Source organism: Molossus molossus, unplaced genomic scaffold (genome assembly GCF_014108415.1).
Source record: "Molossus molossus isolate mMolMol1 unplaced genomic scaffold, mMolMol1.p scaffold_m16_p_3, whole genome shotgun sequence".
NCBI lineage: Eukaryota > Metazoa > Chordata > Mammalia > Chiroptera > Molossidae > Molossus > Molossus molossus.
In genome coordinates, this window is record NW_023425366.1 from 56,205,589 (window position 1) to 56,229,796 (window position 24,208).

General features: G+C 39.8%; 1 protein-coding gene across 1 annotated transcript; it reads left to right on the forward strand.

Moving 5' to 3' along the window:
* Positions 1-211: 211 nt before the first annotated feature.
* ATP6AP1L (ATPase H+ transporting accessory protein 1 like) lies at positions 212-23,928 on the forward strand. Its single transcript, XM_036280560.1, is given in 8 exon segments — positions 212-405; positions 6,811-6,851; positions 7,102-7,160; positions 8,909-9,144; positions 16,837-16,887; positions 19,476-19,621; positions 19,624-19,715; positions 23,626-23,928. Coding segments are annotated over 8 exon segments (1,122 nt in total).
* Positions 23,929-24,208: the final 280 nt, after the last annotated feature.

Here is a 24,208-nt window from a genome sequence, read left to right on the forward strand (position 1 = left end):
AAACAATGCCAATTTCTGAAAAGAGCTTAATTGGCAAATTTCCTCTAAAAATCTACTTCCTAATAATCTTTCATTGAGATGAGTAATCAAATGATCAAAACAGACTCACTGGTTTCACTCTGTAATCCAAATTAAGCAGCAGCAGGCTCCTCCTTCTACCCTCCTCCATACATAATACATCCTGGAAACACTGCCTTTTCATTGGTTGAATATGTTGTCAGTCACATGGCATGAAAAGTACTGCCTCTGCTCTGTTTGCATTTATGAATCAACAGATGTACTTGCTTTGAAGAAACACACTCATTTCTTGATGGGAAGAAAATTCTTGTTTAGTTTTTCACTTATTTTTTTATGTATGGGATTGTCACTAACTTTGGACCAGATATTTGCCAAGAAGAATGTAAGGTGAGTAATTGCATTATCTTTTGATGTAAGACACCTGTGAAATTAAGTGTAAGCATGAGATTAGGTGGTTCTGTATATATTTTATATTGTTGCATAGCTGGATTTGTTTACAATTCAAAATGGCTATACTAGATTAGATAATTCAGCAGCTACTAAAATCATTGAACTAGAGTTTCTAAATAAGAGATAAAGTCATAATCTTTATTATAAGAGGAAAGAGTTATTTGTCCCAAATACCTGAGACATCTGCTTTATGTACCAAAGTATGTATCTATGAAAAAAAAACAACAACAATGATTCAAATCAGTGTTCAGGCTTCTTTTATACTTACAAGTAAATGTTATTTTCACAGTCTCTCCTGCCATTATTATGTGAGAAGAGAGTAAGGAAAATGTTTAAAACCTTAGAAATGTGTAACCTGTCCCTCAAAGCAAGGGTGTTAAATAATTTTAACTGGTAGGAGATGGTAATTGTGTGGTGTACATACTATTTAAAATTAACAAGCAAAATTTCTATTTCTATTTTCTTTATCCTTTTGGCTTCTTTTCATACCATTTAAGAGAACATATAGAGATTTTTCTGTAAGGAATAATATTCAGAACCTGAATAGTAATTAACTTACATCGTATCTCCTAATTACTCATTACGTGCCATTTCAACAAATGCATCAGGGGATTTTAGGATGAACACAAAGGACAGCAGCAAGCAGGGTGATCTGCCAAAACTTGTGTTCAGGAATTCTGAAGTCACTAGCTGATAAAAACTATAAGCATGAGTATTTTTATTTGTTTTCCCTCATTGTTTCCAAATCAATTAGTGCTTATTTTGGTTCACTTTCTAATAATAAGTGACCTATACACCTTAGGTGGTTAAAGCTTAGTAATGTTTCCCCACCTGGTTTATACAGAAATGACTGATTTGTGTATTATCGCACTGGTAAAATATACACCGAGAACTAGAAAAATCCCATTTCTGTTTCTGAAGCAAGGTTAATGGATTTATATAATCTTAGCTTCAGAAGGGACCCTAGAAATTACATAGATCAATGATTATTTGAGTCTAATGCTATGGCATATTATTTTATTATGAAGAAAACAGTTGCTGTTTTGTGAATGTTCTTTCAAATTATGGATCTGAAATTAAAAATATTTTTCAACTCTGTGGGGCAATTTAAACTTCTTAAGTCTCTAGGAAGAATGAGTGTATTAGAAGCTTGTACTATATATATAATATCATTATAACATGTACATGTATTATATGTTTCCTAAGCTTAGAGAGAGAAGGAATCATCACTCTTCTCTACACATTCCTTCCTCACTTTGGGTTTATGCTTGAACAAAAAGGAAATATTTTCTCTCTCACACAGCATCCTGTGTGATCTCTTATTTCCACTTCCCTCTCAGAGTTTGTTTGTTTATTAATTTATTAGTTCATTATTCATGGACATAACACACATGTTTTTAATACTTGGTACTTTTAAATAGCTGGGCATTTTGCTAGGTGCTGGGTCTACAATGGTGAACAAAACAGCTGTAGTCCCTGCCTTCATGGAGCTTTAAATCTAGTGGGGGAGGTGCTCATTAATGAAGAGCATTACAAATAAGCAGTGAAACTTACTGGGAAAGCCAAGTATGGGAGGCTCTGAGAACATATAATCGGGGGATCTGAATGAGTCTGAGTAGTGAGGGACACTGTTCTTGAAAAAGTGATATTTAATCTGTGATCTGCAGGATATGGAGGAAATAACTAGGAGGTAGGGGTAAGAGGAGGATGGAGATAGTTTCAGGTGGAGGGAACAGCAGGTGCTAAGACTATTATGGGGGAAGAGGGAACATGAAGCACTGGGGAACTAAACGAAAGAATGCCAATGTAGCTGGTGCTCAAAGGGGAAGAGGTGAAATGAGGTGAGCACAGCTAGTGGGCTGAGGTCTTTCAGCCTTGTAGGCTGTGGTGGGGATGTCGTCTTCATCCTCAGTAGGACCATGAAAGGGCTGCTCACGTTCACCTTCATGAAGTTACACTTGGGAGACTCATGCTGAAATACCTGGTAAATAAAAATATGGCACCATCTACTACAAGCCTAGACACTAGATTACTTTTCAGATATTACAGAGATCCCTTTTACTGGAAAAGGGTCTGAATGGTTTAGCAACAATGTAGGCTTAATTATTTTTAAACCAGTGTTTCTCAGTTTATTTACACACATACTTTTTTTAGTTCCTACTTTAGTCTAGAGATTATATAGTGATGCAAAAATGCATATATATTTTGTCTTTGGTTGAGATTATGGCTTCCCATAAAATCATTAATTCAGATTTATGAGTGTGGGCAAGGCCTCTCTAAATTTATTTAGAAGGATAGCAGCATTATTGTATGTTAATGACCATAGATTCATTAGAATGAAAATAAACCTGTGATACCTACTAAAAGATTTTCATTAGTAAACACATGGAAAATTTTAATTAGTAGAGCGAAGTCTCAAGCCAAGCATGTTAATGATATGGTAGCTCATTCATTCATTCATATACTTCTATTCAATAACCACTTGTTAAACTCTTCTGCTAAACAGATATTTCCAAATGACTTGATAAATGTTTATCTTATTTAGGTAAAGTATATCTCATAATTTTGTTTTTTTATTCACTAAGACATGATTTTTGAATAAGATTCAAATTCAAGAAAATTTAAAAATCTATTTGTGTATGAATGGTGATATTAGAAAAGTTGGAGCTCCTCAAGAAGTGTTTTCTGGGCAATAGTGTTTCTTTCAAATGTTCAGTTACTTTTTAACTTGCACTACAGAGTTTGGAGTTTAGGTAGATAGAAATCTTTTGGCTAGAGTATATCTCTGTTGTAGTTACATGATTACTTTGATCAGAGCCTCACTTTTGCTGCTCAGGAAATTAAATTTCTTAGTACTCCTAAATGTGATTAGGCTCAGAGGACTGATTCATGCTAATTCTACTCATGCGAGACTTCGTATAAATTACAATGCTAATTTATAAAATTTTAAAGGAAGGCATCTTTTTAAAAAGAGTAAATTAGAAAAATTTATCAAAGTAATGCATGTACATGGTTTTAAAAAAATCAGATGATACCAAGACACATAATAAATTATAGAAAAAAATGATCTCCTATTTAGTCAGCTTTTCTCTAGTAACAGACAACTTTAACATTCCAGAATCTATGATCTCAAGCATTTATTTCTTGCACATGCACACGTTATATGTTGATAGCTACAAGTGGGCTGCCATGGCCCTGCAGCTCTATGTCCCATGTCTTCCCATTCCAAGATCCAGACGGAAAGAGCAGCCACTATTTGGGCATGCCATCATGGGAAAAGGGCAAGAGATGGCAGACATATGCAACTCCTCTTAAAGTGTCTGCAGAACTGGCACACTGTTGCTTCCACTCATATTCCATTGGCCCAACCAAGACATGTAGCCTAGTCCAATGATGGGGCAGGATATATCTCCACCTACAGGGAGGTGCTGAATGGTGTATAGCCCAGGGCAGGGTTCTATACATCTCTGGGATTGTTTCCAGGAAGTTGGGAACAATCATACAACCCAACACTGCCGCAATAGTTAAATAATATGCATGGGTGATTTAAATATGCTTTGGTGATTTCTCCATTTATACATTTTAGACATGGTCTCGCCACTTCCTGTTATAATCTACAAAGTTTCTGTCTCTAACACTGCCCTCACCTTTCTTGCCTTCATCCCCTCACCCCTCCAGTTTGGTTATATGACTACTGCCGGTTAAATGGGTGCTTGCGTCACTGCCACTGTGCATATCTTGTTCACTGACAAGCCAGTGACTGTACTCTAATTTTTTCTTTTTGTCTTTGTATAACAGTTATAGTACAGTCACTGGCTTGTCAGTGAACAATGCAGAATGGCTAAAATTGAACAGACTGACTACCAAATGTTACAAGAATGTGGAGCCACAGAAAAGCTCATGCACTGAAATTGACTGGGAGTTTTCTATTCTTGTTTTAAAAATCCTCACCCGAGGGCAAGCTTACTGACTTGAGAGAGAGAGGAAGAGAGAAAGAGAAAGAGAAACATCAATGTGAGAGAGAAACATTGATCGGTTGCCTCTGGTATGCGCCCAGAATAGGGATCGAACTGCAACCCTTTGGTGCAGGGGACGATGCTCCAACCAACTACGCCACGGGCTAAGGCGTTTTGTTTTGTTTTAATGTTAAACTTCTATTATATGACAGCCATTCTACTTCTGGGTATTTATTCAAGAGAAATAAAAACATGTTCTGTATAAACCCCTGTACACAACAGTTCTTACATCTTTGTTTGTAATAGCCCCAAACTAGAAACATCATAAATGTCCATTAGTGGGTGTATATCCAAACAAAAAGTGGTATACCCATACAATGAAATATTTCTTAGTAATTAAAAGGAATGAAATATTGATATATATATAACAACATTAACGAATTTCAGTCATTATGTTAAGACTGAAAGAAGCCAAGCTCTAAAAAATATGTTATAGGATTCTATTTATAATTGAAAATGCAAACTAATATACAGTGATAGAAAGCAAATCTGTAGTTGCCTATGGCGGAGGGTGGAGGGACCATCTCTCCACCACAAAAGTACATAGGGAAACTTGGGATGTCTCTTTACTGTGGCGGGTGTTGCAGGTGTATGCACACACCCAAATGCACCGAATTGTACACATTGAATGATGCAGTTGTGTGTACTTAAAGTATACCTCTATAAAGGTGGTAAAGTGAAAAAATAATTTCATGCATGCATGAATTCATTAATTGCAACTAATAGACATCATGGTTACCAATCTGTCATCTTCAGAAATTCTCATTAGATAATAAAGATTGTGTACAAAGTGAATGGTGCATTTAATTTGTAATTAGTTTCATATGATTAATTCTAAATCTCTTTACTATGATATAGATTTAATAACTCTTTAGCTAAAGTTATGTTTTACATATAGATCATGATATATAATATACGTATTTCTCTAATTATAAAAATGGTGAGTTTATATGATAGCAATATACATAGGTATCGAACAGGAATCTCTAGGTATAGAGTTTGTTCTGTATTCTCATACACTACAGATACAACTTATGAAAAATTTAAAATATACAATAAAATATAAAACATTTTATATATTTATTGGACAATTGGAGATTTAAACATTGACATGACATTTAATGTTAAATAATTATTAATGTTTTCTAGGTATAATTGGGCTGCTATCTTAGAAAGTCCTATGTTTTAGAAACACATACTTAAATGATATGATTTCTGATATTTTCTTCAAAATAATACCAAGGAGGGGAAATGGGAGAACTTATAGGTGAAACAAATTGGTTATGTCTTGATAATTACTAAAGCTGGATGATGGGGAAGGTACTTGAGGATGTGTGTGTGATATTTTTCTGTTTATATATGTGTGTGTGTGCAATATATCATGTTAAAAAGATGTATATATCTTATAACTTAGCAATTTCACTTCTAGGAATGTGTATCTTAAGGAACTCCTTGGGTATGAACAAACAATTCATAATAATGTTCAATGTAGTATTTTTATTAATTGTAAACATCTTAAATATTTAATAGAAATTTATTTAAATAAATTGATGCATTTTTATGATATAATACCACATGCAATTCAAAATTAGATGATAAAAATATGTAATAACGTGGAAAAATATTTATGGTATATTTTTAAGTGAAAAAAATATCCAAAACATAATGTTTCTAAAAATCTGTTTTCAAATTTTATAAAAAGGAAATTGTATGTGGTATGTGTGTATTTAGAGTGAAACACTAGGAGGATATGTGTTATAATTTATCTCAATTTTCAGAAATGTCTTTTTTGGCAATTGAGTCCTTTTATTTTATTTAAAATTTTTTTCTTTATTGATTTTAGTGAGAGAAGAAGGGAGAGGGAGAGAGAGAAAGAAACATTAATGAGAGAGAACATCACTTGGCCGCCTCCTGCATACCCCTCACTGGGGATTGGACCTACAACCTGGGCATGTGCCCTGCCTGGGAATCAAACTGGCGATGTCTTGGTGCGTGGGTCGATGCTCAACCACTGAGCCACACCGACCAGGGTTGTGTTCTTTTAATAAAAAGGGTTGAATATTTTTAGTTTAATATGTTAACAGTACAATGTAGTGTAAAATTTTACTGTAAAATATTTTATTATGTTTTATTTCTTTGAAGAACATATGTTATCTTTAAATAATAAATTCACTGTTAAAAGTGGACAGTTTTGCTAGGCTAAGGGTCTGCTCTCTTTTACTCTGAAATGTAACAAACTAAAATATCCTCCTTAAAACTTCACATCAAGTCTGAAGTGTAGATATTTGTTTAGCATCTTTTAATTTCATCTTTTTTCTTGTTTCAGCTATCAAACATCTTCAAATAAAGAAGTGGTTGTAAAGAGTGGTAAGACCTACAATTGCCCTGATGTTTCCTTGGGGGTTGAGGAAGGGTTTTGTGATGGCCTTCCCTCAATACTAGTGCCTGCCTGAGGAGTCTCTCTTCTGAAAATCTCTTAAATTAGTGTATTCTAAATTGTGAGCCAAAAGAGGCTCACGCCTAGTATATTTCACAGTGCTTAGCATATTATTGTCACAGAATTACATCAATCGATCAACGTCGTTTAGTCTATGTACTCCTCTCATTTATTTGACAGATCAACAGAATAATGGAGATATGAAACCAATCCAGAATTTCACAATACCAATCACACAGGTATGGTATGTTAGGGAACTACATTATATCTTTAAAATTTTTAAACATTTCAATCAGGTCAGAGCCACTGTGAAAATATAAATAATTTCATTAATAAATAAAATTCTTGCTTAAACTTTGGGTGGGGAGATGTATTATGTAATCTTATAGTTGATAAAAACCGAAGTTTCACTGCTCTTATATATTTTTATTACAATATTTAGTTTTATTTTTGTTGCTTCCCAGACAGGATCACTATAGTTCCATTTTATCTTAAGTTACAGGCAAGCTTGGATTGCTGCTGCCTGTTAAATTTCTCTTTTATTTGTACTTACACTGGAGTAATTGGTATGGAATAATCATCTAGATAATTGGATCTTCTTTCTCATATATCCCTGTCTTTGTGACCTCCAGAGTCAGGTACTAAAGTGCTTTGTCTTAGGCTTTCTGGAAATCAGCAAAAGTTTCATGAGAATTAGAATGATGTTAGAACACTAGTTTGCTAGCTTATGTATATTAAGCGATCCGGAGCTGGCACTGTTCAAGACAGTAGCCACTAGACACATGTGACATTTAAGAAACATCTGTAACAAAAATAAATTAATTAAAAAAATGAAAACAAACAAACAAACAAAATAAAATAAATTCAAATTCAAGTGAAATAATGCTAAGTAAAATTAAAAGTTAAGTTCCTTGGTTGCACTGGCCGCATTTCCGGTGCGTATGGCCACACCAGCCATTGGACAGTGCAGATGTAGGACATATACAGTATTGAAGATTGCGCAGTTGGACATAATGGTCTGGAGAATTATGCTTGATTTCTAAAAACGTCTTGTTTTCTTTAACATATTAATTTGTTTATTTTAAGTCCTGCATTATTTTGGGTTCTTATAGTATTATTTTTTGATGGGCTTACTGCCATTAGTATCATGGCTTGGTGAATTTTTAAAAAAAATTAATGGAGTTTTAAAAATTGATTTTAAGTTTAGAGAAACAAGTTGAACAAAAAATAAAGAAGGTTCCCATATACCCCCTCAATTCTTCCCCCCTCTAATTCCTACTATATTTAACAACTTTTATTAGTGAGGCACATTTGTTAAAATTCATTAACATCCATAGGTTACATTAAGATTCACTCTTTGTATTGTATATTTTATGAGTTTTAACAAATATATAATGATATCTATTCACCATTACAGTATTATACAGAATAATAGTTTCATGGCCCTAAAAATCTGCATCCCTGCTTCCTGCCCCAGCACAGTAACTTGAAAAAAAAATATTTTTCTTTATTGATTTTAGAGAGAGAGTGAGATAGAAACATCAATGAGAAAGAACATTGATTGGCCGCCTCCTGCATGCCCCACACTGGGGATTTGGCCCACAACCTAGGCATGTGCCCGGACCGAAATCGAACCAGCGACCTCTTGGTGCACGGGTTGATGCTCAACCACTGAGTCACACTGGCCGGGCCACAGTGACTTTTTAAAGTCTGTATTGACAATGTTACTTGCAAATTTAGTTAACAATTTGGTCTTTTCCATTTTGGGTACTTTGTGGAACTGGGTTCACGTACCTTTCAGGTCTACCTATCATTTTAGGCTTGTTATGATCTGGTCCGCTCGTCTTCATTGCCCCACAATAGTGTGGACTGTGGAGCTAGATAAATCAGAGTTTCAGTAGGTTGTGAATTAGCCCTTTTGCTTCCATAAAGCCTTTTGTACCATGGAAACACATTTATCTCTTATTTTGCTCATTTGGTTAATTAGGCCCTGTATCACAATCCGAGCAGACAAGGGCACTTAGAAAAAGAACCTTGGAATGCTTTCAGCCACAGTAGCCCAGTTAATGTCTCCATGGATGGAATCCCCTGCATTCGCTTTTGGGCCAAAAGGATAACAATTAAGTTTAAGAACCAGACCTGGCTGGACCTTACAGAGGAAGCTTTTGGCCAGAAGGCAACAGTGGATGCTAGCAACTCAAACTGCAGTGAAGAAAGTGCCAAGTAAGTTGACCATTTCACTAGATGAAGCCCTTCAGGTGATTGTAGTCTAGTAAATGGGAGGTCCAGTTTTCTGTCATTTCAGAAAAAAGAAGTAGGCTCCTTTGTACATGACCTGACACATACCTATCCGGAAATGTTTAATGTTTAATGTCTGCAATGGAAGACCATGTCAAAAATTAATTTTTAAAAATTTGCTATTTTTTTCTCAGCAATTTTCTTCTGAACCCTTTAGCTGATTGTTACAATGCCTTGTGGGAAATCAGGACTCGGAAAATGAAGGTTCTCAAACTCATTATGAAAAAGAGAAAAGGATTCCAGGCATGGTATCAACTCCAAAAGTGAGGTGTCACACTACTTTCGTCTCATCAGAGAGGAAATTACCTATCGCAGAGCAGAATCATCCATATTCTAGTGGGTGAGATGCAGAAGGCTGACTGTGGTCCCAGCAGATACTTGATTCTAGGGAGTGTCCTCAAGTTGTGGAACATTATCTGTTTGCAGATATGCTAGAATGCCCTTGAATGGCCGAATGTCAGACAATTCATTAGTACATTTCAAAATGATTAGAATATTTACATTTGATTTAAGATACGAAGATTAAACAAACACCCCTTTTGAAGAGGAAATCAATTGCCAATGCCCGTCTGTGCTTTTCAGTCTTCCAAGCAAAATTTTTTGCTTGTATTTGTTTTGGTCCAGGGGGTGGAAGCCTGGCATGTCCCACTTATTTTCTATAAACCTCTTGCTTCAGTATTTACTGGTATAATGGAAGCTTTTGGAAGATTCTGTTTTGTCTTGGTTTAGATGGGCAGAATGCTTTGTATAAACCATAACATTCTGTGTGTGTGTGTGTATTCTTTTTATATTTATGTACTTTGGCTTCCAACACTTTTTTTTTGGTTGTTTTTGTTTTTAATCCTCACCCGAGGATATTTTTTCATTGATTTTTAGATAGAATGAAAGGGAGGGAGGGAGAGAGGGAGAGAGAAGGAGAGAGAGAGAGAGAGAGAGAGAGAGAGAGTGAGAGAGAGGGAGAGAGAGAGAGAGAGAGAGAGAGAGAGAGAGAAACATGGATGTGAGAGAGACACATTGATTGGTTGCCTCCTGCACGTTCCTGACCAGGGCCAGGTTCAAACCTGCAACCCAGGGATGTGCCCTTGACCAGGAATCGAATCTGTGATCCTTCGGTCCATGGACTGACCTTCTAACTGCTGAGCCAAACCTGCCGGGGCTGCAAACACTTTATGATTCTTGAACTTCTCAATAAAAATTCTTGATGTTGGTTAAAATGGCTTATATTAATATAAACTTACAAGTTATAAGTCTTAATAAGTACCTTGTTATTCAGAATAACTATCTCTTATAGGGAACTAGGGAATTGCAAGCATACGCATCCAGAGTCCTCCCAGATGTGTTTATTCTGTTACAGCCTGAAGATCAGAGACTTCAGCACTACTGAGGGTCGGACTTTTTCCTCAGGCGCCAGTCAGTTCCCCACAGGGCTCTATCCGTGGCAGCTGCTCAGACAGAGGCTGAAGGCCTAGGGATCGTCTTGCCTGTCCATGGCTGGTTGACCCTTCTTGGTCCCATTTATCCTGACCTGAGGATATTTATGGGGAAGAGCAGGGCACCACAGCTTCTTGCTGGGCTTTAGAAACCTTAATGATCACCAGGAACCCACAGACAGAATGAAAACTTGGCTTCTAGGCTCAGTTCTTCCAGTGAGCTCTGTGACTTTACAACCCGGCGGCACTGTAGGATCATCACCTGTGAGACGGAGACGATGGCATCTGTCAACGGTGACTGATGGCCTTGAGCACTTACCATGGGCCAGGTATCATGCCAGGACTTCACAGGCATGATGTTTGATATTCCTCACAATGCTATTGCAAATAGGTCCCCAGCATCACAGGTACTGCTACTATCCACGTTCCAGGCGAGAAAGTCAAGGCGCGTAGAGGTTAGAAACCTTGCTAAGATTATGCAGCTTGTATGTGAATAGAGCTAGGGTCTAAAACATCTTTAACAATGACATTTTACCTCCTCTCTCTTGTCCCTACCTAATAGGGTTGTGAAAATCAAATAAAGAAATTATTCATGAGAACTTTGAAAACTTGTCAAGTGCTACTCAAAGTATATGTTAGAATACCTTCCTAACATACTAATGATAGCTGCAGTAAAATAGTGTCTGGTTACCAGGTGGAGAGGCCTAGAGAAGTTTCGGCTTTCACAATGCACACATTAATGATTGGGTGGAATCTGGCATTTTTCTTCTTGGTCATCACTTTAGAATTGTACTCAGGGCAATAACTAGGTGTGCAGCAATTGCTTCTTGGAGCCCTGCTCAGGCGAGTGTGCAAGAGTCCTGTAGAGCCCCCCAAGGGGGTGAGTGGGAGGCTTCCCAGGATGTGAAGTGGTGAAGGACCAGCTGCTGAGACCAAGAGGCCCTGATTCCTGAGAATGGCACAGATAAGTGAGATGCCTTTGCTGGGCTGGCTAGAATCTCATGTTCTCAAGAACCAGAAAAGGAGTCGCTGAAAGAAGAAACCTAAGCAAAGACATAACCATGTAAGGTCAAAAGCACAGATTTAAAAAAGAGAACCATGTTTTAGCCCTTGGAAACACAATGTTCAGGGAAAGGCTAATTCTTGGCAGACAGATTTCCTACAGAAGTCTTGTTAAATAGTCAAAGCCCTACAAATAGAGCATAATCCTAGCATCTGTCTGTATTTTGAATGTAGGCAATTATAGTCTGAAGAATTCAGAATCCATTTTAAACGTGGGAGGGTAGGGAGTTTTGAAGAGCGCAAGAAGCTCCTTTTTGAGTGGCTGACTAGGTTATATTTCTCCTTTGTGTTTCCAGTTGATGGTGCAGTGCCTGGCACTTACAAGATGCTCACTGAAAAGGCATTGCATTTGCTTTGTTGAAATCAGGCCTCCTGTTCTTCACTCTGCAGGGAGCATGTAACAGCTTTCACTGAAACCAGGACTGCTGGAGAAAACTGAAGTGTCGAAAGCGTGGAGGCCACTGAGCTGCTCTATCAGGAGAGCGGGCAGAGATTAGGGTGGTCTCAGCACGGATTTGCTCTAAGGGTTAGCTCGTTAGCTATAGAGCCAGTTTATGGGAAACTAAGCTATTCTGATTCCTTGGAAGCATTAGAGAAATTGCTGTTAGAATAAGTGACCAGTCAAATTTATAAAATACTATTCAAGAAATGCATTTTAGTTCTTTAAAATTGGTAATTTGTAACGGACTGTCAAAATATTGCTGAAAACTTGCTTTACTAAGTAAATTAGCTTGTAAATGTAAATGAGTCTATTTAAGGTGGCTAAGCTTATGATTTTAGGAAATAAAAGTATTTCTCCTAGCAATCTTATATAAAAAGTTTATTTTTTCAATACCTCTTCCCCTTTTTTCTATAAATAGTATTAAAATTTCAGGCTCTGGCTGGTGTGGTTCAGTGGTTAGAGTGTTGACCTACAGATCAAAGGGTCTTGGTTACAATTTCTGGTCAAGGGCACATACCAGGGTTGCAGGTTCAATCCCTGGCACTGGTCAGGGCATGTGCAGGAGGCAACCAATCAATGTGTCTCTCTCACATCGATGTTTCTCTCTATCTTGCCCCCCACCTTCTTCCCTCCCACTCTTGCTAAAAATCAGTGGAAAAAATATCCTTGGGTGAGGATTAAAAAAATAATAATAAAATAACTTCAGCTCAATCACTGATATTTCTATTTCTTGATAAGTAGAACCAAATTAATGAGATTATACATGTGTGGTATTTTTAAAGCTTCTATTATTATTTTATTATTATTATTTTGTTTTTATAATGTATACTGAGATGTTATAATTTCTACACATTTTAATGTCATGTAGCATTATCATCTTTTGTGCATTTAAATGTTTTATATTTTCACTTACAATTATTTATTTAGCTTTTTATCATTGCTACTTTTAACCTATTGAAATGTAAATGAAATACACTAAATAACACTTAAAGTGTACAATTTGATCAGTTCTGACGTATGTGTACACCTGGGAAACCATCACCACAATCAGGACGGTAAATGTTTACGTCACCCTGTGAGGTTTCCTTGTGCTCCTTCGAGAGCTTGTGCTCCTTCGAGAGCCATCACTCCTGCCCCGCCGCCTCTTCAGGTAACCGCGGGTCTGCTTTCTGTCATCATAAATTAGTTTGCACTTCCCAAAATTTTTTATAAATGTAATCATGTAGTGTACATTCTTTCCCTTTAGCATATGATTTTGATCTTTTCTGTGTTGGTATCAAGGGTATGTTCCTTTTTATTGCTGAGTAGTAAGTATGCCATTGTATGCATATACTACAACTTTTGTATCCATCTACCTCTTGATGGAAATTCATTTTTCCCCAGATTGTAGAAAATTGTCCAGATAAAGTTGCTGTAAATAGTCATGTATCTCTTTGTAGGAACACTTATTTTCATTTCTCTTAGGTAAATACCTAGGAGTAGAATGGCTGGAACACATAGTAGGTATATGTTTAGTTTTTCAGAAACTGCCAAACTGTTTTTTTGAGTGGTTGGTTGTACCACGTACCTTTCCACCATCATTGTAGGAGAGTTCCAGTTGCTTCACATCCTCACCAACACTCCATATGGTCAGTGTGGAACTGGAGAGAAAATATGTTTGTTTCTGTATGGTTAGTCATTTCTGCACACCTTTTCCTGGGACCTGGGCTAGAAGATAAGCCTTCAGGTTATTAAGAGATTTTCCTCCTTAGAGGAATGTGTTTACATGTCAAGTAATAATGAGCGCAGGACTGTAGAGATATTCTAGGGCTTGGAAACCCAGAGCTTCTTATCGTCCCCTTGGAGACAGATATTTACATACCATGGTATTAAACCTGCAGCCACTGTCTTTTTGACAATTTTTATTATTGATTTTGTTTGTTTGTTTGTTTTTTTAGAAAGAGAAACATTGATGTAAGAGCAAACCATGGATTGCTCCCTCCCGTAGGCCCCCTACTGGTGATGGGCATGTGCCCAGGCTGGGGATCAAACCAGCAACCTTTCGGTTCACAGGATGAGGGACGCCCAACCCGCTGAGCCAAGTGGGCCAGGGCAGCCATTTGTCTTTTTTATGGTGAACTAATTGTTCCCATCTAAAGGCTAATGACACTCTTCTACTTTCATTCTGAGACCCACGATTCTTCCCTTTTCTCTCCCCCCAAAAAAATTGACACCAAGAAAGCAAACGTGTCCCTCTTCTCAGAAGGCGATGGGGACTGCTGCCTCACTCCTGTGTAAGCCCCCAGATTCACAGTGCTCCAGGCCAGCACCGCCTGGGGGTCTGCCTCGGGCCGCCTGCAGCGTGTGGGTTCTTGACTTCGTGTAGGAAAGATGTCACATCTCATGTCCAGGTGATTTTGAGAGTACATTTATTAAAGTTGGGGACAGAGAAATAAGGGAGAGCTTAGGAAAGAAGAAGCAACAGGAGAGCCCAGGCTGGGCTGCTTTGGCTCACTGGGCAGTCAGAGAAAAGGGGGCCTTGGAGACAGGTTCAGGGGTTAGCCCGGGATGAGCTGCTGCTGCCCATTGCTCCCCTGGTTGCAGGTCTCATGAGAGCCCTTCGAGTTTAGGAGATGCACACCTGAGAGGGAAGAAAGGTGTGTGCATGCTCCTAGGAGGGGTCCCTTGTCTTGAGGGTTTTAAAGGCTGCGCGTTTTGGAGAGGTCTTAGGGGAGGATCTCAATAGAATATTCATCAGCTTTATGCTGATGTACCAACATGGGATTTCTTCCCATCCCTTCATCCAGCCTTGGGTGTGGTTGGCACAAGTGGCATTAATTGGATTCTTGTTATTTATCTCCCTGAGTAGGGTGATTTAAACTGTTTCCCTTCTGGGTGGGGAGGAGAAGTACAAACCATTTACTCTTATGTATCCTTGGTTAGGGAACATAGGATTTTGTGATTTACTGGATGACTGTAAGCTACTTGGCCATTTATCTGTCTCAGTTTCCCTCTCCACCTGCCCCGGCTTACTCGCCTGTCTCGGGAAGTCTAGTGTTCCTCACCTGTGTTACAAATCCCAGCAAGTGCAGGATGACATCTGGCTCTCATCCTGCTCTCGGGGAAGAACTGAGTTAAAGGACCGAATGTGGTTATTGCTGTGAGTAAGAATCTGTCTCTGCTCCAGGAAATCTCGAGTTAATTTTCAGGAAAATGTGAATAAATACAGATATTGAAAACTGAAGAGCAGATATTTTTTAAAAGTTTGAACCATTCTTATTACTGTACCACGGTATCTTTTAGTGGTTTTACTTTATATTTTCCTGATGACTAATGATGCTGAGCATCTTTTCATGTGCTTATTGGCCATTTGTATATCTTCTTTGTGTGTGAAGAGCTAGTCTTTGGACCATTTTAAGTTAGGTTTTGTCAATGTAACAAATGTCCAAACCTGTAGAGAATCTTTGTAAGAGTTGGTTTGAGCCAGGCTGATGACATATGCCAGGGAACAAGATCTCAAACACCCGAGAAGAACAGGTATGCAACTTCTTTTATGTATTTGAAATGAAGGGGGGAAGGTCAGAAAGGTTACATGACCGTGGGGGAAAGCAAAGCAGTGACCGGATCACAGGATATTTAATGAGACTGTGTTCTCTTGAGGATGGTTTTACTCATTTCAAAGGCGTGTTAACCCAGATGCACAGACACAATGGATAGGGATTGTTTAAGGCAAAGATAAACCTTTTACTAGCAGTTATGTCCCCAAGGTTACTTTCCATAGAACCCCCTTTTTTTCGTGCACAGGTTGTTTTCTTCTTATTGGGTTGTTAATGTTATTATTGTATTCTGAATACGACTTCTTCTTTTTTTTTAATCCTCACCTGAGAATATTTTTTCATTTATATTCAGACAGAGAGGGAGGGAGGGAGGGAAGGAGAGAGAGAGGGGAGGTGAGAAACATTGATGTGAGAGAGACACATCGAGTGGTTGCCTCCCTCCCGCACGACCCCGACCAGGACCAGGGACTAAACTGCAACCAAGGTACGTGCCCTTGACTGAAATCAAACCCGTGACTCTTTGGTCCTTGGGCCGATACTCTAATCACTGAGCCAAAACAGCCAAGGCTGACTACAGCTTCGTTATGTGACTGTGTTGTGAATATTTTCTCCCATTCTCTGCCTTGCCTTTTTTGTTTTCTTTTTTTCCCTCATCCAAGGACATTTTTCCATTTTTTGTTCAGGTAGAGTGGGAGGGAGAGAGAGGAACAGAGAGAGAGAGAGAAACATCGATGTGAAAGGGACACATCGAGTGGCTGCCACCCGCACAACCGACCAGGGCCGGGGACAAACTGCAGCCGAGGTACGCGCCCTTAGCGGGAACCAAACCCGGGTCTCTCCGGACCGCAGGCCGACGCTCTAACTGCTGAACCAAACCGGCCAGGGCCTTTTTTGTTTTCTTAATGGTGTCTTTTGAAGAGCAAAGTTTTTGAATTTAATAAAGTGCAATTTATTGATTTTTTTTATGGTTCATACTTTCGTGTTTTTTAAAGAAACCATTGCCTACCCAAGATTGCAAAAATGTTCCTCTATAAGTGTTTTAGTTGTTACCTTTAGGTCTATGATGCATTTTGAGGTGGTTTTTGAGTCTAGTGTGAAGCAAGGGTTATTCCTCCTTTGATGGACTGTGTTGTTTCTGTTTTCTTAGGTTGTCTCTGAAATTTGATGATGCTGAAAATCCCAAAGGTCTTGATATAAGGTAGGTATGTCTACCACTCTGGAGTTCCATAGGTTCAGCACTTCAGATTAGCTCCATATAATTTATTCATTCAACATGTAAGTACCAAGGGCCTGCTGTGTGCTAAGCAGTGACATGTGAAATGTCACAGCTACCTAATTACACTGAAAAGCCAGTGGTGTTATGTGATGGGATCTCATAGTAATGCTTTCTTTAGTTGTTACTAAGGCATGTGTAGTTTCCTCATTTGGGGACCTAGAGGACACATGAACACGTGAATGTGAGAATGTGTTACCCTTTTCATCTAAGCAAAGAGTGAAACATACTGAAAGCTCCACGGGCCGAGGCTCTGGGGTGAAGTTATTTTCTGTGTGGCTCTTCACAATGAATCACACATCATTAAATGACAATGAGAATGTGACTTAGTTGAACCCCGCAGTGGACAGTCGGCACAGGCCTACATTTCTGTGTTTACATCTGGAAGGGTGCATCTGCTCAAAGGGATTTGTCCAGACAGCTGGGAACTGCTCTACGGATGGGGACAGCGCGGCGATTTTAAGACATTATATTATTTTCTTATAAATATATAATGTTTCCCTTCCTATAAGAACAGCCTTTTAGAGGATAGAGCTGTGTCTTCAACATTACTTGAAAAACCAGCAGGATGTGTTAGGGGCAGTCTTTCCTACGCTGCGTTCTATGACCTACTCCTGCTCCGTGAAAATATAAGATCCCCAGAAGAGGCATTCTGTGTTCAAACATGTTTGAGAAAGACTGCATTCCAGGTGCTCCTCCTGGAGATGCACAGTGCAGGTTTCTCTCTCTCACCTGAGCATATGTTGTTACTGATTTTAGAGAGAGGAGAAAGGGAGAGAGAACATCTATCGGTTGCCTCTCATACGTGCCCCGACCGGGGATCAAACCTGTAACCTAGGCATGTGTCCTAACCTGGAATGGAACTCACAGCCTTTTTGGTGTGTGAGACAATGCTCCAAGTGACTGAACCACCCGGCCAGGGCTAAATTTGTACATTAAGGTTTCTGTGAAGACAAGCTCCTTAGGAAGATGGTCATACTTGGTAACTTTGATTAACCTAGTGTTTACCATATTTAACTTTGGAAAGCTCTCTCCTCAGAACACTTGTCTGCATAGAATGGAATACCAATGTTTCTCTTCCCATAGTTGAGAAAATACATGACATCACCTTTCAGAGAAACTTTATAAGAAAAATAGAATCCCATAATATGACCAAACACATATAGGTATCTGTTTGATATAGAAATGAATATTTTTTTTTATTCAAATCATACTTTTTTCCCAAAAGGATTTTCTTTTTCTGATGATAAAGATATATGGCAGGCACTGTCAGTACCCCGTGTATAGCCCCTTGGGCATTTCCATTCGAGAGCACTGCAGTCCACTAGCGCAGCGTTCAGTTGCCAGTCTTTCTTTGTCTGAAAGTTTTCTCTGGTCTGTCAGACCCACTGCCTCCCATCACTACCCCAGAAGCCCTCAACCAGTGCCTGACAAGGTGTAGACATATGCCAGCTCCCTCACCCTCTGCTGAGAACTCAGAGGCATGCATTCTACTCCTCTCCCAGGGTTCCTCATCAAGCCCCATCTGCCCACAGTGGAGGCTCACTGAGGAATGTGTCCTTTTGGCTGCCTTCCATTCTTGTGTTTCTCTTCTCTTTATTCTACACACTCTGAATGGCTAAATTACCAAATAAATTTGGAGTCACCTTTCAAAAATACTTCTGGTATTTATATTCTTGTCTTAGGCTCTGCTTCTGTAGGCACCCAAGCTGAGACAAGGTAATGCATGTCCATTGGTAACAGAAAATACGGAGCAATAGAAAGAAGATGAAAATCACCCACAATTCAACCACAGTTTGTAACACCATTAACATTTTGATCTCTGTCTTTCCAGAATTTTTTTCTATACGGTCACACATTTTTTTTTTTTAGTGAGAAAAATGATCATAGCATATGTACATTACAATGTGTTTATGGATGGAGAATATGCATTTATAAAATGGCTAAGAATTAGGTCTCTGGTCTCCAGATTGAATTCAAAGTCCAGCTCCAATACTTTCTCTCTGAATGAACTTGTACAAGTTACATATTTAACCCCTTTGTGTCTTAGAGTCCTCATCAGTGAAATGAGGATAATAATATTATTTTTTTGTGCTTTGGTGGAGATTAAATAAAATGTACATGAAAAACATAGAAGAGTGTTCGACACATAGTAAGGGCCATTACTATTATTTTTGACCATTATTTCTTTAGCTAATTCTATATTGATGCCCACTTAGGCTTTCCTCAACATTTTTTTGCAGTAACAAAATCAAATGTTGATCCCGAAACAGAAAAAAGCTAAGCTTTTGTGCTTTTCCTTTGGAGAAAGTGTATTGCTCACTTTTGGGGGCGCTGCCTGGCCTTTTGCTCGAGTTCCCACCCAGCGGGAAGGAAGCTCCTGTTCAGAACCAGTGCCTCTCCTCGAGCCAGTTCTACTGTCTGTCAAAAGAGGGCGCGGTTGCGCTGTTTGTAGACGGTGTCCTGTGTCAGCAAGTGCTTTGGGGGTAATACTGTTTTATAATCCTTTTCAGATTCACCCTTACCCATTACAACAAGTTTTCCATGCAGAGCTTTTTTAGTTTGCACCGAGTTGAGGTTATTTTTAACAATTCGATCCAAGCAACTTTTGATGCCACCGGCGCATAGGCTCCATCAAGCTACTCCTACCAGTGCCCTCGCTCAGCAGCCTGCGGGGGTATGATGCCCCCTTGCTGCCCAGCGACATGGATGATGTGTCACAGCTGTGGGAGGTCACTTTTGTTGATTTCCAGGTAATAAACTAAAACATATGCTCCCATGTATTTAGTGCCAAAGAAACTCAGTGTTTGTTTGAAAACGCCCGAAACAGGAACATAGGTGTTCAAGGGGAAAAGAGAAGTGGATACCTCTAAAATGGAATTTCTTTTCTTTTATCCTCTAAGGTATGAAATGGGATAGGACAGAGTGTTTCCCTTCCCTGTGCACCCCTCCCCCCTGGACTTTGCACTCAGTTTCATCCATTCACTGACACATTATCAGGGAGGAACACCAGCAGTCTAAGCCGAGTCAGGCTGTGGCCCGAAGCCCAGTCACTGACACTTCCTGAAGTGAGGGGCCCTTCGAGGGAGAGGAATTATCAGGCAATTATTTTATTTCCTTCAGGGAGTGGAGCAGTGATCCTATCAGGCAGATAAGAAGTACATCTGCAGCGTGAGTGGCAGCGTTGGTAGGTAGTGTAGGAATGGAGCTGTCAGCCGGGGAGTCAGAAATATCTGGAAGAGCCTCTTGAAAGTATTTGGGGAAAGGCATGGGGGCATAAGAGGTTCCTTTTCACCACCAGAATCTCAGGCTGAGAGACATTTATCTGTCAAGTTCTTCTGTCCTATTTACCTGTGGGGAAAAAAAAACAAAACAACTCTAACTTATTCTTGTAACTCGCTGAAATAGCAGGCAGGGTTGTCCCTTCTATGGGCATTTTCCAATCTTTCCCATGCATAAGTGGGAATTCACATATGTATTTATCCCCCTCCTCCCAGCCTGGAAAGGTGTGGTGTTGATGAGAGACAGCTTGGGGAAGAGAAGGAGCTTGCACTGGGAGCCCGACAGCCCTGGTTTCCAGTTACTTCTCAGCCACCTGGGCAAGTTACTTTATTTACCTTCTCGACTGCTGACCTACGTTTATGGATGTAAAGAACTCATGGCCTAATATATGCAGCAACACCAGGACCGTGCCAAGTGTGGGTTCACAATAACCACTGCCTGTGCGTCAGCAGGTTGCAGTTGTTTCTCCAGTGAGGTGACTGGAGCACTGATGAGTGCGTCGTTTTTCAAGGTTACACCTGGGACATGGCCGAGGCAGACTCTGCATTCTTGACTGTCAGGCTGCAAAGATACTTTAATATATATGTTAAACATATATAGTTAATATATTTTAAATTTTATATCATGTAATTATATATATATATCATATATATATTTCTGTCTCTTGTCCCCTAAAAAGAGAAGCAGGCAGAAAGGGCAATGAGGGTAATAATGAAAACAAGGAATAACTCACATATAATCTCAGCTAATTAGAACAGAGGAAGTGACTGATCTTTGCCTCCAACTTGTTCCAGAAATGACTTAAGGTGACTTATAGACAAACTATAAGAAAAATAACTTTGCAAAATAGGCAAAGACATGAGGGTTAAGAAAAATAGAGGAAGGAAAGATTAGTTAGATATGGTGAGGTTGGTACACAAAACCACAAGGCCCTGTGTCCACCCTGGCTGGAGGTGGCTCAGGAACTTAGCTCTGAAGTTTGGGGCAGCCAGCATAAGAAGAATCTCGCAGTTACATATTCATGGGGTTTATAAGACTACTGAGACTGTGTGTGGGAGGCGTACGTCCATCGCTGGTGTTGTGCGACAGGTGCTAGCATTTTGGACAGCAGCCGTACAGTGAACACAGCATTGGGTGTTGATAAAACACCCTTAATGTAAGCATATGGCAGAATGCACCCTCTGTCCAGGGAGAGCTGATGCTGGTTGAGGAACGTGTACAGGAGGCTTCGTCCACGTTCGCAGCTTTGCTGATCTGGCTTATTCTAGGAATAAAGTGTAGATACCTCAGGTGGGCCAGCTGGGGACTGTGGCAAAGTGTGGCTGGCATCACAAGGAGCATATTTTATTCAACTACAGATAACTTTTGCTTTATAGGAATACAGGCTGAGTGTTGCTAGATCTGTGGACTTTTCAGCAGAAGCAAGAAATCTGGATTCTTATGGGAAATTTTTCAGGATGTTCAGAACTCTGGAATGTTCAAACAAAACCTGCCTGTGGGCTAGATACAGAGTCCTTGCAATCTCTAGTCCAGAGAATGGATGGCCAATATGTCTGTTAGGCATTCTCCGTGGATACTGTTTGATTCAACCAAGTCTTGTGAAGAATTGCATGGCAGTCAGTGTGAGGACTTTCTCTCTGGCTGGGGTTGCAGCATCCAGTGAGACTGTCTTTTCTAATTGAGGAACTTGACTCTTCAGGCACTGATCTGAAGACTGGGCCACTTTACCTCTTCGTCGGGAGGCAGGCCAAGGATCCCAGAAGCCAGGCCAAGAGTCTCCTTCGGAAGCTGTTTTGGATTCAGCCTAGAGCACAGATAATCGGGCGAGCAGGGCCCCTAGGGTCTGCGGCATGAGGAGTGGCTGCAGTCATGTTAACATGGACAAACGCTACTGTACCCACTTAAGTCATAAAAGTGAATTCTCAGTAGGGCACCGATGGAGCATTCCATTTTCTGATGTACTTCTTTAAAATGACTAGGTGACCGAGTGAAGTGACACAGCGTAGCGCTGTGTTCTAAAAGCCAGCCAAATGTGGGGCTGCCTTCCGCAAATGATGGCTCCCTTTAGGGTAGTTGCTCTGTAGCCTTGCTTCTTTCATTGTGACAGCATTTGGATGTCAGGGCCAGTTGATGATTTGAACCTCTCTCCTGGTTCCAACTAATTAAGCCACTGCATTGCACATCCGGGAAAGTTTCCTTTCTATGCTCTGGGTAGGATGCAAGGAGAGGCTGCTAAACAGCTCTTCCAAAAACAGTACCATGTCTTCAGGACACACACACACACACACACACACACACACACACAGAGAGAGAGAGAGAGAGAGAGAGAGAGAGAGAGAGAGAGAGAGAAGATGATGAAAGGGAGAAGAGACAGAACACACCAGGAGTTATGGGGTGGTAAACTGAGAAGTGAGTCTGAAGCCAGACTGCTTATAGCTTTACTATATATACTTAATGCTTTGTGACCCTGGGCAAGTAACTTCTTCTGTGCCTCAGTCTCTTCAGCCATAAAATGGGGATAGAACAGTAACTTACTCACAGGCTCCTGTAAGTGTTAATCGAGTTAAGGCTTTGTCTGAGACGTGAAGGACCTTTAGTAAGTGTTAGCTTTGATTCATTCTGTGTTTTATGTCACTGGGAATCATGTTATCTTCCCTTAAAAGAGTCTCCCTGTCTAATTTCTGTCAATAGAATCAAAGGCAGAAGAACTGAGACTTAAAATTATTTGTGAAATTTATAGTAAAACATAAAATTTTGAGTGTGTTTGAATTTTACAGGCACTATAGATGAATGAGGACATTTCTAAGAATCATATTTTAAAAGTTTTATTTCAGATCCTTGGAATAAAGGTTTTATTTTAGAGCCTTGAATTTCATGAGCCTTAATGATGATAATCCTACATCCTAGAGGAGTTTTTTGGGTTAGTCTGATTTACAGTTAAGTGTCACATCCTGGCCGGTTTTGCTCAGGAGTTAGAGCATCGGCCTGCAGTCCAGAGAGACTCGGGTTCGGTTCCCGCTAAGGGCACGTATCTTGGTTGCAGTTTGTCCCCGGCCCTGGTTGGGTCGTGTGGGAGGCAGCCACTCGATATGTAGCTTTCACGTCTATGTTTCTCTCTCTCTTCTTCTCTCTCCCTCCCACTCTGTCTGAACAAAAAATGGAAAAAAGTCCTCGGGTGAGGATAAAAATAAAATAAAATGTAGTGTCACTGTCCTATAAGCACACTCACATTTGTTAGGTCATGCGTTTAAATTATTTAGCAGATATGGGCACAGCACCTTAAATTTGGTTAGTTAGGTGTCCAGAACCCCAGCCCGACTGGGGACTAGATCTTAGGAGAGAAAGAATATGTCACTTCAGCCCTTCTCTTTCTCCTGACAGATCCAAGGCTTTGCCATCAATGGAGGACAGTTTGCCAAGGCCCGAGACTGCGCCTCGTCCTTCTCGCCAGCCATCCCGATTGGCCTGGCCATGTCCCTGATCCTGCTGCTGGTTCTGGCCTACGCCCTGCACATGCTCATCTACCTGCGGGATCTGGACCGGCACTACGACCTCATCACCTCTCCGGCCCACTTCCCCCAGTTGAAAGCTCGCGATGCAGCCGAAGAGAAGGAGCTGCTGCGGAGCCCGGGAGTTGAACGCTACGAACTGAGAACCCAGCAGATCTGCAAAATGTACGTTTAGCAGCCCAGGCACCCTCTCCCTCCCAAAGTCCACAATGGGTTCCGACAGGAGCTGTTTCTATTCTGTGCTGTTTGACTTCTGATGCAAGGTTTTCACCAAATGGCTTGATTAAAAAAAAAACAAAAAAAAAGGAAATATGTGAAAAAAATACATTTTGAAGTATCCACTTACCTACTTAGGTAGACTTGATGCAATGAAAAAGGAATTCTCAGGAATCCCACAAAGACAAATATGATAGTTCATTGCCCCAAAGCTACCTTGAAAGCAAAAGGATGTTTAA